At 36.3% G+C, this 12,264-nt stretch overlaps 1 protein-coding gene across 5 annotated transcripts in view; it reads right to left on the bottom strand.

Annotated features, from left to right (window-relative positions):
• Positions 1 to 12,264, bottom strand: part of LOC150110185 (protein fantom-like) — a 588,918-nt gene that overhangs the window by 79,701 nt on the left and 496,953 nt on the right. For 4 of the 5 annotated variants that reach the window (XR_016548253.1, XR_016548256.1, XM_090391966.1 and 1 more), the window contains exon 34: positions 5,734 to 5,809. The exons of the other annotated variant lie outside the window; for it this stretch is intronic. Coding sequence is in view for 2 of the 4 variants with exons in the window: in XM_090391966.1 (XP_090248092.1) it covers positions 5,734 to 5,809 (76 nt within the window). In the remaining 2 variants the exon portion in view is untranslated. The remainder of the gene's footprint in view (positions 1 to 5,733; positions 5,810 to 12,264) is intronic. 5 annotated transcript variants of the gene reach the window in all.

The following is a 12,264-nucleotide window of genomic DNA, read 5'->3' as shown; positions in this document are numbered from 1 at the left end:
GGTTGGATGAGGATGACATCCTGACAGGAATAGAGATAGAAGAGTATGATGTGTTTCATGAGAATAGAAAGGGTAAAAAGGGAGGGGGAGAGTACTATTGATGATAAAGAAAGAGTTATGTCCATAAAAAGTAGAGATGCAAGAAGGAAATAGTGCCAGTGGTTTTGAGGCAGTGTGGTGTGGGAGAGATCTATAACAACACCCAAATGAAATATATAGTTGGGTGTTGTTATAGACCTGGTAATGTGGATGGTAGTGACTATGAAATGTATAATCAAATCAGCCAAACAAATAAGAATAGGGTGATCATATGGGCAATTTTAATTATGACAATATAGACTAGGACAATGAGATAGCAACTGGAAGTAAAGAAAATGAGTTTGAGTTTTTGAGTGACAACTACCTCAGACAGTATGTAACAGAGGGCACACGAAGATTGAGGGTCTTGGATTTGATCAACTCATCAGAGGATGTAATTATAAATGAGGTGTCAAATCACCCTCCAGTTGGTGAGAGTGATCATGAAGTGATTACCTAGTGGCTGCCAGCAGTGTGAGGACCTCTGTGAGAAAAGGGTATATGTGTGGAACTACAAGGGTGGTGATTATGAAGAGCTCAGGAGACAGCTTGTAGGTATAGCATGGAATGAAGAGTTAGTTGGAAGAAAGATCAATGCAGCTTGGGGGATATTCAAGAACTATCTAGTAGAAGCAATGTCTAAATGTAGAGATTAAGCATGCAATGCAATACAGAGAAAAAGGGCATTATGGAGGCAGCATAGAGAAGTGGTAATGACCAATTCCATGAGGATTACAAATACTAGGTAGGGCGGGTGACTTGGTTGGTAAGGGTAGCAAAAGTGAGGTATGAACAGCAGTTAGCTAATGAAGCCAAAAAGAATCCTAGGGAGTTTTTTCAATATGTAGCCAGCAAAAAAAAAAAAAAAAAAAAAGAATGATTATGGAAGGATGACATTGATTGGAGAAAATGGTATAAGGACCAGCTGTTGCAGAGGATATAGTAGAGATACTGTCTGCGTGATAAACCTAGTGGCTATGCACTTCGCAACCATATGCCTGGGGAAGGAGTGTCCTCCCGCCGACGACGAGAGGAGCTTAAGGATCTTCCTCAGCCATAGCCAAGTTAGCCGGTCTTGGGCATGGACAGCAAGGTTTTTCCTACCAGTTTATCTGGGGTTTTTCATCTGCAAGCAGGCAAACCGGTCCAGTGAACACACATGGATTACAGTCAGGAATACTGACCCAGCTAACGGCCGTGTATCATCATACGATTATTATTATTAGTAGTAGTAGAGATACTTAATAAGCAGTTCATAAAGGTCTTTCATTCTTGTGAATGTGACTTAATGGAGAGATTAAGAGCAGTTGATGATAAGGAGAGACTGACTGTAAGTGAGCAAGAGGTGTATGGGAAGTTGAGCAAAGTTAATAAGGCTGTAGGACTAGATGATATATCACCACGTATTCTTAAGAAATGTGCCAGGCAGTTGACATCTGCCTTGATGTCAACTGCCTGGCTGTGTCAGGTGTTGTGGTTAAGTTATTGGAGAAGCTTGTGAGAACTAGGATCCAGAATTGGTTGACAACGATGGTATTATCTTTGATGGACAGCATGGATTTGTTTAAAGGAAGGTCATGTTTTAGTAATCCACTTACTTATTACAATAAGGTGACAGCTTCCTTGGACAGAGGAGAGGGATATACACAGTAATATACTTAGATTTTGCAAATGCTTTTGTGTTTGCAAAATCTTTTGTGTTTTAGAGCGGATGGGTTGGATATTAGATTAATGCATTAGATCGGAGACTGGCTAATCTGATAGGTATCAGCAAGTTGTGTATCATATCATCAGTTGCATCAGTCTTGGGACTGGTAGCTCAGCAGCAATTTCCTCCATTCTGCTCTGTCACTGGCTTTCTTCTTAACCTCCTGGTAACTCCTCAAACCCATGCTGTCTTTTGACTTGGTCTGCCTCTTCTTCTTTTCCCCTCTATTTTGCCTTCCGTTATTCTTTTCAGTCCATCATGTCGAAGTATATGTCCAAACCACCTATTCCTTCTAATTTTGATCGATTTAATTAGAGTTATTGTTTTGTTTATCTCTCTCAAGACTTGTCCATTTTATTTTGCTCATGCGGTGCCAGCAACACATTTCAAAAGCCTCCAATCTTCTTACATCTTCTCTGCCTAGAATCCAGGTTTCACATCCATACGGTGCAATGCTCCATATCAATGTCTTTACTAATTTTTTTTTTCAATTGTAGGTTGAGGTTTCCTGTTAAAATGCCTTTCATCTTAGAGAATTGGGTTTTTGCATTGTTTATTCTTGTTCTGCCATCTTCTGTTATTAGGCTTCCTAAATAGTTCAAGCTTTTCACTTGTTTTATTTGTTTTCCGTTGATGTCTATATGCTCTATATTGATAGGGATTTTGCCTGTAACAATGATTTTAGTCAGTTGTTTAGAAGTTGTGTATGGGGGAGCAATATCCAGGAAGAGGAAAATCACTAGTGCTATGACTCAGGGGTCTGTTTTAGGGACATTGCTGTTTAATGTATGTTAATGAAATTGGTGAATATTCAGTTGTTTGCAGATGATGGAAAGTTGGGATGAACTATGAAAAGTAAAGATGTTGTGGCCTTTAAAGAAGACTTGAACAAACTGAGTGAATAGGCACTGAAATGGGGATGTAAGGTTTTAAAATTTGGGAAACAAAGATAGGATGTAGAATTTATGCTTAGTGGGGATATATTGTTGGAGTTGGAGGAAATGAGAGATCTTGGGGGTGATAGTGGATAAGGATCTGAAATTTAGGGGACACCACAAAGAATTCTGGGAATGATGCAGAGGACACTGACTTGTAGAAGTAAGGAGATTCTTGCTCCATTGTATAAGGCTTTGATTAGGCCAACATGGACTACTGTGCACAGATTTGGTCACCTGGTTTTCAAAAGGACAAAGAGATGTTTGAAAGGGGTACAGAGACAGCTTACTAAGATAGCTTCTGATCTCTGGAATGTCGAATATGAGGGAAGATGCAATTGAGAGTCTAATGAATAGGAGTATGATAAGTTAGTAAGGGGGTTGTTATAGGATCAATGTTGAAGAGGTTTTACAGCAAATGGCAGGAGATCAGGGGAGAACCAGAGGATATCCCTGGAAGGTGTATAAGGAGGGTGTGAGCAGGGGAGCAGGTTTTTTGCATGCAGAGTTGTGAATGATTGAAATGCCTTGCCTAAGAGTGTGTGTGTCTGCAGAGAATTTGAGTGTGTTTAAGGTACGGTGATGAGCCGTATGATGAGCTGTGTATGATGAGCTGTGTGTGTATTACAAAGTGACCTCCTAGATGAGTCTTTGACTCCATGGGGTCTTGGGATGATGATAATAATAAGACCAGGGAAGCATATCCAAAATACCTGTCTCTTTCCATTTTGATATAACTCTGCCATCCATTCTTTCTCTCTCTCGTGGTAATGTTTCCCTATTTCTATGAGTTTTATACTCAAAATATATTTTGAATAACCTTGACAATTCTTCCTAAAGTCCGTAATTTTTATCTTACTGCTTCTAATTGATTTGCTGTTAAAAACTGTCTGTAAGATTAATTTTTTTTGTAATTTTATTTTTCTACACTATTACTTTAACTTCTTTAATTATTTTTCTAATACTACAGATAACTTTGCCATGTTTGTTATGTTGTTCCTACCCACGAAAGGTTAATTGCAAACCTATAATACATTTGTACTGTGAGCAGGCTAAGGATTTTTTATTATTATTTTTTTTTATCAATTTTATTTAATTGTTTGTATTTTTTATTTATTTTTAGATGGTCTGGAAACTCTGCTTTAGAGACCAAACATGGAACTTTTTCATGCCACCTCAGGCCTCCACAGTAAGTGGGGGCTGTAAAATCTCTCATCATATGTAACTTATGTTCACTTTTACATACTTTTCTAAGGAGATTGCACTTAAAGAAATGTCAAATTTTGTCTGTAATAATCTTGTATTTGCAATAAATTAACCATGAGCCTTTGTTAAAATAATGTGGCACATGATGTCATCATGTAATGCTGTTAACTCATGTCCATATATGGCAATTTCAAAAGACATCTGAAGTATGATGTATCATTGTCGGATGTCAATACGTGACCATGCATGGAAGTTTTGAAAGATGCACATGCATACAACATGTGCAACATATAAGGCGAGGTATCAAGAAGGACTTTGTCTTAGGGTTTTCTTATACCCAGTTAAGAAAAGGGTCCACCTCATGTGGCATGGACTCTTTTCTTACCTGGGTCCACTGCCACGAGTCAAAAGAAAAACATCGTAGGTTGCTGAGTCTTATACCTAGGTCTGCTGCCATGTGAGGCCCAATGTCAGAAATCAAAAGGAAAGAACTGCACATTTCTGCCATGTTAAGGGTCCTATAGGGCATGGAATAATTGACAACTTGGATAAAGAAGAATCAAAAAAAGGACAAAGAGGAGAATTTGTGTGAAGAAAAGATTCATGTAAAAGGCAGTGCTGAACGAAAATTGTAAGTACATATGTATGTGATAATTCCGAACAAGAATGTACTTCAAGTGTGTTTGTTTATGGGTATACAATAAGATAACGTATACTGATATTGAATTAAGCTTTACTCAAGGTATGCTTTATTGTGAAATTGTGTATATTTGCCTAGCAGAATATTCTAGATTGTGATTTAACATTAAGGAAAGTTACAGAACTAAGTCTGAATCGGGAAGAATTGGAATTGTATATATATATATGATTGTGTGTGTGTTAATGTGGATCAGACTGTAAATATTCCTTTTTGATTTAATTAAATGGTTTGTGAGCAAACAGATTGGACTGATTCTGTCAATGTACTATCCTGAAAAATTTTGAACCTGATTAAGATAAAGTTTAAGTGATCAATAATTAAGCTACAACAAATTATAGGTATATATACATTAACAAAAGTTGGGAATGCTAACAATATCTGCTTTGTCTTTAGTTAAAAATCTTATAATCTTGCACTCAATACATAGTCTAAGTGATGGAAGTTGTAAAGCAAATAAATTTGTTAGACTATAGAGTGTGAGAACATAGGATCAAGTAGAAATAAATCAATGGCGGCAGCTTATAGTTAAGGCAGTCGATCATTTGCAACATTACATGAAGTTTAATTAAAAGAACAAAGACAAAGCAGGGTTGAAAAATACATAATAGAAATACAGAATGTTATAAACAGGGCAGCGGTCTCACACCAGATGATGAAATTCATCTCCCACCTAAAGACAATCACAAGCATCCATGCCTTCCCAAATTTGAACCCACAACCTGTTGGTTGGAGAGCAGGTATGTTAACCATTTGCCAACCAGGCCAGAATGTCCAGTCTATCAACCCCCCCCATACTTTGCTATATAAGATTTTGTTTGTTCTTCTCTATAAACTATGTTCAGTTTTCCTCTAAATATGTATGTATTTGTGTCTGGAAATCATATTTAAAATATGTTCATCCTTGACTGCCTGAAATGTTACTGAGGCATACTACTAATCAGTGTACACTAATAATACAAATAAAAAAGTAAAGTGCTATGAATCAGTGTATCTCATAGTGATGTTCCTGTAATGAGGTTTAATATTTTATGAAGACTAAAGTAATGATAACAACAACAAAAATACAAACAACTGACAAATTAAAATGATCTGCATGAAAAAATTACCTTGCTGATTTAGACTGCAGAAAAGAAGCCAGTAACTGGTGTTTTTCTGGGTGAGTTTCAGGACTTATATGGAAAACTAAAATGCAGATTATATGAATCAATAAAAATACTTAACACTAAACATAAAATCTGAAAAACATTAATTTCTTTAAAAAAACATTACAGTCCTTGAAAAAATTCTGATTGATATGTTCCAATATGAGAGATTTCACAAAGTCAAAATAATCAAGTTTCACAAACTTCATTTAAAAAAAAGGGGGGGGTACAAAAATTAGCCATCAAACTACTCCCCCATTGCACTTATTGCAATTTTCTTGAAAGTCACTAACCTCTAACTTTTATGCTATGAGACCCACCAATCAGTGATCATCAATGCAGATTCTGCACTCCTGTACCACAGTAGATCTAGCCAACACTACCCACCTATGGACCCAAACCATGGAAAAATTTGAAGAAAGTCCTGTGGTTGTTCTTAACATTTCCAGGGAATTTGATTTTGTAAATGAATTATATATAATCTAGTCATAAATACTGTTACAACTTGAACAGTGCATAAACCTTTAATCTATCAGTAAATCATTTACAGCTTTCGGCACATACAAACCACATCCTGGCTGTGCAACCATCTGAGGCACATATGCCCAATCATTGTGGCAGTTAAAAGACTCTTTAATAGTGAAAATCTTCTCATCTGTGAACAGAGCATCTCTATGTTTGTTGTGTGCATACTGCTGGAGAAGTGCCTTTGATTTTATCACCCTCTACTGCATAAGTTATGGTGTTAGGAGGTGTCCAATGAAATGACAATAGGCTCTCACCTCCAAGTCGTCAGTTAGTACACGTGACATCATTCTCTGTGAAACATTCATCTCTTGCAACATCACTTTCTGCACTCTCACAGAATTATGCTGGAGGTGTGCCTTCAACAGCCCTCACAAGCTGTGTCCTAATGTAGCATGGTTGATCTGTTCTTTGGTGGTCAGATTCTGTATTGTCATAATGGTTAATAGTCTGATACACAAACATCCTACTGATCGCAAGTGATTTTAGAGTGTTGAAAATGACAGGTAACTGCATTCCAAACCTTGAAAATATGGGAATGTTGGCTGAGTACAGTGCCACTAACAGAACTGGACTCATGCAATTCCGTGGGAAGCACGGGAGGGGGGGGGGGAAATGCTGAAGCTGTATATAACTAGGGTTACCATACGGCCTGGTTTGACCGGAACTGTTCCGGTTTGAAGGTATGGTCCCAGCCAGTTTGTCATTTTGTCCCAGTTATTTGGTAAAAATTTAAAAGTGCAGAATATACACGCAGTTCAAAAAGTGCAGCCTCAGAAAATGCCGATTAGGCAACAGGAATACCCCACTTTGACTCTGGCCTGTACGCTCCATCGCAAGTCATTGTTGATCACGCGCAATTTTAGTTGAGTTTAGATTGTGGGTCCGTGTTTCTTTTCGGCGTATTGTTTGTGATTTTTTTTTTTTACTTCATTAAATTAATTTAACCCCAAAATGCCAAAAAGAAACTGTGTGTTTACGGAGGAATTAAAAAAGGATTATCTGTTTTTGAAAAAAGTTTGTGGTCATATTGACAAAGTGAAATGTGAACAGTGCTCTTCAGAATTTTCTGTGGCTCATGGTGGGCATTCGGACATAAAAAATCACTTGGCATGTGTGAAACATAAGGCTAGTCTAGCAGCGGCAGGAACTTCCTCGAAGTTATTGTCATATTTTAAAGGTGCCGATCCAAGTGACAAAGAATTTTTAATAGCTGCTAAAGAAGTAACTTTTGCATTTCATGTTGCTATTCACAATCTCAGCTTTAAGTCTGCCGATTGTTCATCTAAACTGATATCAAACCTTTTTGAAACAAAGTTTAGACTGCGTAGAACAAAATGTAAAGCTGTCACTGTTAATGTGATTGAGCCACTGTTGTTTCAGCAACTTTGTGAAGATTTAAACAAAACAAATTTTGTGACAATATCAATCGATTCTTCCAACAGGAAAGAAATTAAAACTGTGCCATGTGTTGTGTGGTATTTTACACCAGATTGTGGAGTAAAAGTTAAACTTTTTAGACTTTCAATCAGTTTCTGATGAAATTGCAGAAATACTGACAAACCATTTAATGTCAGTAATGAAAACTCATAATATAACAAAAAAAATTTATTGGATTTTATGGAGATAACTGCAATACCAATTTTGGGGGTGTAAAACGGAGAGGAGGAAACAATATTTACAGTCGATTGAAGAAGGAATTAGGAAGAAATATTGTGGGCATTGGTTGCGGTGCTCACATCATTCACAACTGTCTTCAAAACTGCAGTTGATGTTCTACCTATTAAAATAGAAGCTTTAGTAGTCAAAATTTATAAATATTTCCGCATTTATATGATTCGAGTAATTTATCCCAAGCCTGGATAAATGGCGAGGGTTGACATCAAGAAGGGCATCTGGTCATAAAACTACACTGCCAGCTCTAGATATGATTAAATGAGTCGAAAAGAAAGTGATACAAATGCTAGGGCATACCCCCTTAAGCGATGCGCAGCCACATCACCCTACAGCTGCGAGAAGTGGAGAGGGCTACCGCATCAAGGGCAGTTGCGGTTAAAGAAGCAAGCCCAGCAAGAGAATGTTGCAAGTGGGAACGTTGAATGTTGGAAGCATGACTGGAAGGGGAAGAGAGGTGGCAGACATGATGAGGAAGAGGAAGTTGGACATTTTATGCATGCAGGAGACAAGGTGGAAGGGAGAAAAGGCGAAGGAACTAGGAGACGGGTATAAATTGTTCTACTCTGGAGCAAATAAAGAGGGAAGAAATGGTGTCAGAACTGTGGTGTGTGGCAGAATGAAGGATGAAGTACTGGAAGTGAGTAGGAGGAACGACAGGATCATGTGAATGAAACTGGGTCTAGGAGTTGGCTGTACAGAAGAAGAGAAAGATGAATTCTGGAACGTGCTAGATGAAGATCTGGAAGAAAACGAGATGGTGATTGTCAGAGGAGACTTGAACGGACACATAGGGAGATAGAATAGGGACTGTGAAAGGGTACATGGTGGCCATGGAGTGGAAATGATGAACCGGAAAGGAGAGAGGATTTTGGACTTTGCAGTAGCGTTTGATCTGGCAATTGTGAACTCCTCAAAAGTGAGAAAGCGAGTGCAACAGACACTGCCATTGAACTTAGAAAATTAAAAATAAATCTTGAGGAAAGGCATGATAATAAATTTATACCTCAAGAAGCAAAAAAGCTTTTTAGAATACTGGAAAATAATGGAAGTATTCATATTAATACAATACTACAAGAGTTTACAAAATTTTATGACTGATGTCTTTCTTATATTGAGCTTTGGGAAAACAGTTTTGATGAAGCAGAATCTTTTACTTGGAAATCTTTTACTTGGATAAACAACAATGAATTAACTTGGTTGGAAATTCAAGCTTCAGGTGAAAAAATTAATGCAACTCTTGCAAATAATGCAATAAACATGGATGAACTGTTTGATGAAGTGGTGATTGGAAAAGCTTTTTGGTCGGCAAACTATGACATTTTGAAAAATACAAGTTGCGAAGAAAAATGGATACAACTATTCAGTCATTTCGAAGAAAAGGACATTTCATTGCCCAATCTTGTCCAAATTATAGAATACATTTTCAGCTTGACAGGCATTCACCTGTTGAAAAGATATTCTCAATAATGAATAACATATGGTCTGAAGAAAGAGGTAGAATAGCTGAATCAACAGTAAAAGCTATATTGCACTGCAAACTTAATAGCGAACTAAATTGTAGTGAATTTTTCGACGTGATTAAAAATAACAAAGAATTTTTAAAAAAAGTTCACGCTAGCGATAAATATTAATAACTTTTTAATAATAAGTTATGTTCAGTTAAGAGTAATTAAAAATTATTACTACGAAATGTTGTTTTTTGTTAACCACTCCGTTATTTATCCTTTTGAATGATAAGTACTTAGCGTAGAAGGAGTTCTCAAAAAAATGTCCCAGTTTGATAAAAAAATATTTATGGTAAATCTATATATAACAAGACTGTGTGTAAAGTATTTATTTTGTAAAACAATAAGTGCCAGTACTCTGTTTGGTACACTAAGTAAATGTGTAAAAATTTTCACATTGACCTAGTATCCATAAGTCAAAATGCCATTTTTTACATATAGGTTCTGGTAAGCTGTATCATCCCCCCAAAAAACTGTGTGTGTGTGTAATTTATATTTTAAGGAAAAGCACTTATATGATTATATAGCTGAGTGTTATAATAGAATATAACTAATTTATTTTTAAAGGTGCTACTAGTTCTAAATTATTAATGGATTGCTAACATTAGAATGAATTCATGGACTAGCTGCATTGTTGTTGCTCTCATGCACGAGGACATGGTCTCGAGACTGCCATAACTGAATAGTAGAGGAGTAACAATCAGAAAGGTTGTGACTGAGGTTTACATTAAGGTGAACAGGATTTAGTGCAATTTCTGTTGATTCTAAGATTTTTCTTTCAAGTTCATCATAGCATTTGTAAATAATTTCGGATATATCCCAGTTTACTGAGTGTATAGTGGAGGTCATTGTGATCAGAAGAATTAAGCACATGACTTAATAAGGTCATGGCCCTGGTTCTACCATAGGTGATATCTCCAAGATGTTCTTCAATATGAAGCTTGATTGACTTTTCTGTTTGTCCATAATATGGGGAATATTACAACCACACCAAAGAGGGTACACACCTGGATTTTTCAAATTGTTATGTTTAGGTTTTATTGGTTAAAATTTTCTTAAGGGGATGAATAAGGTACAAAATTTATATTTCTTGAGGATTTTTGCCAATTTGTTAGAAATAGAGCTGATATATGGAATGGTGATATAACCTTTTGCATCATTACTCTCTCTTCAGCACAGTGGTAGGAGGATTAAACAAGAGTTTAGAAATCGACTGTTTAGAATAACTATTCTTCTGAAAAATTGATAACAGCAGCTTTAATTCTTGGGCAATCTCTTCTTCATCATCACTGATGAGAGTATGCACATGAGTTCCTAAAGTAGAAATAATATCAAACTTTTGAGGCGGATAATGATGGAAATGAATGTGAAGATATCTATTGGTAGGTGTAGGCATTCTGTACATGGAGATTTTTAGTTTTTCAGATGAACAAGTAAGTTTTACATCAAGAAAAGGAAGCAAACTGTTAACTTCTAGTTCTGTTTCAATATATATATATATATATATGTATATGTATATAATGATCTTCTTTCACTAATCTTAAATCCTCTCCAGAGTTTTGCTGATGACAGCATACTTCATTCCTCTTCTTTATTTGACAAACCTGTAGTGCTAAAATGTTTCCCACACTTCAACATTTTCAATAACCAATATCTTATACTGCACGTGAGTGTAGAATTGAAGACAATCTATCTAGTGCTACCAAAACACAATCCTGTATTCTTTCTCATAAGTAAGATTTCATTTTACCTCTCTGTGATAGCACCAGGATCTCTAAACAGGAACCAGATTTCTCTTCTTGAACTGACTGCATCTTCTGGCCTTTCCTGTCAGAAACACATCCCATCCATCTCCAAAATATTTAATGTTTTCCACTTAAGACACTACTTTTCCCAATTGAAAATTTGCCTACCCTTAGAATACTGTTCTCATATTTAGAGTAGCAAACTTTAAAAATTGCTGATCAGACAGCTTTCATTCATAAACTGAAAACACAGACACTCTGTTATTGTTATATGTCCCCCCCCCCAGCTCTAGGTCAATTCATGACCGTCATCATTCATCCACTTTCTTTTAAGCATATAAACACATAAAGAGGTGGTGCTGGTCAACGTTAATAAGTAGTTGAGCTTCAAACCTACTGAACATTTTCTCATCCTCCTCTTTCATTCCATCTACAATTCTTCCTTTGTAACAGTCTTCCTTGGGCAGTTTTCCAAAGGACTATGACTTTCAGGCACTCAAGAAATACATCACATTTCTTCTGTCTTCTTAGTCACATACCCACACATTTTATTTTTATGTGAATCCTGCTCATGAAAGGCTGTAAACCTATACTACTGTAAGTGGACTAAGGGTTATTCCCAGAGCCATGCTCTAGAGACCAAAAGTTTTAACTTTTCAAAACTTAAAGCATTCATGCAATCAAATATCCATGCATTCAACAGGAATCAAACCAACAGCTTGTTAGCTGAAGAGCAGATAAGCTATCCACTTGGCCAATTTCCACATTCATACAAAAGCAGCATAAACAGATATGAAAATAAGTGTACAAAACACAAATATAAAAGATGTATCAAAGCAATTGTAAAAAAAAAAGTGTATAAGAGGGTTATTTGAAAGTTTGGTAAAAAAATAAGTTAAACACATTTTTTTGGAAAAACTCACCTTTATTTCTCAACATAGTCTACACATTTGGTTCAGCGAGTTTCCAATTTTTTCATCCCATCTAAAAAGTAGGATTTGTCAAATTGTGCAAAATAGTCATTGACAGCCTTGATGACATCA

The sequence above is a fragment of the Typopeltis vanoorti genome, chromosome 1 (assembly GCF_054136105.1).
Source record: "Typopeltis vanoorti isolate ZY-2024b chromosome 1, IOZ_Tvanoo_1.0, whole genome shotgun sequence".
NCBI classification, from domain to species: domain Eukaryota; kingdom Metazoa; phylum Arthropoda; class Arachnida; order Uropygi; family Thelyphonidae; genus Typopeltis; species Typopeltis vanoorti.
This window is presented reverse-complemented; position numbering and strand designations above follow the sequence as displayed.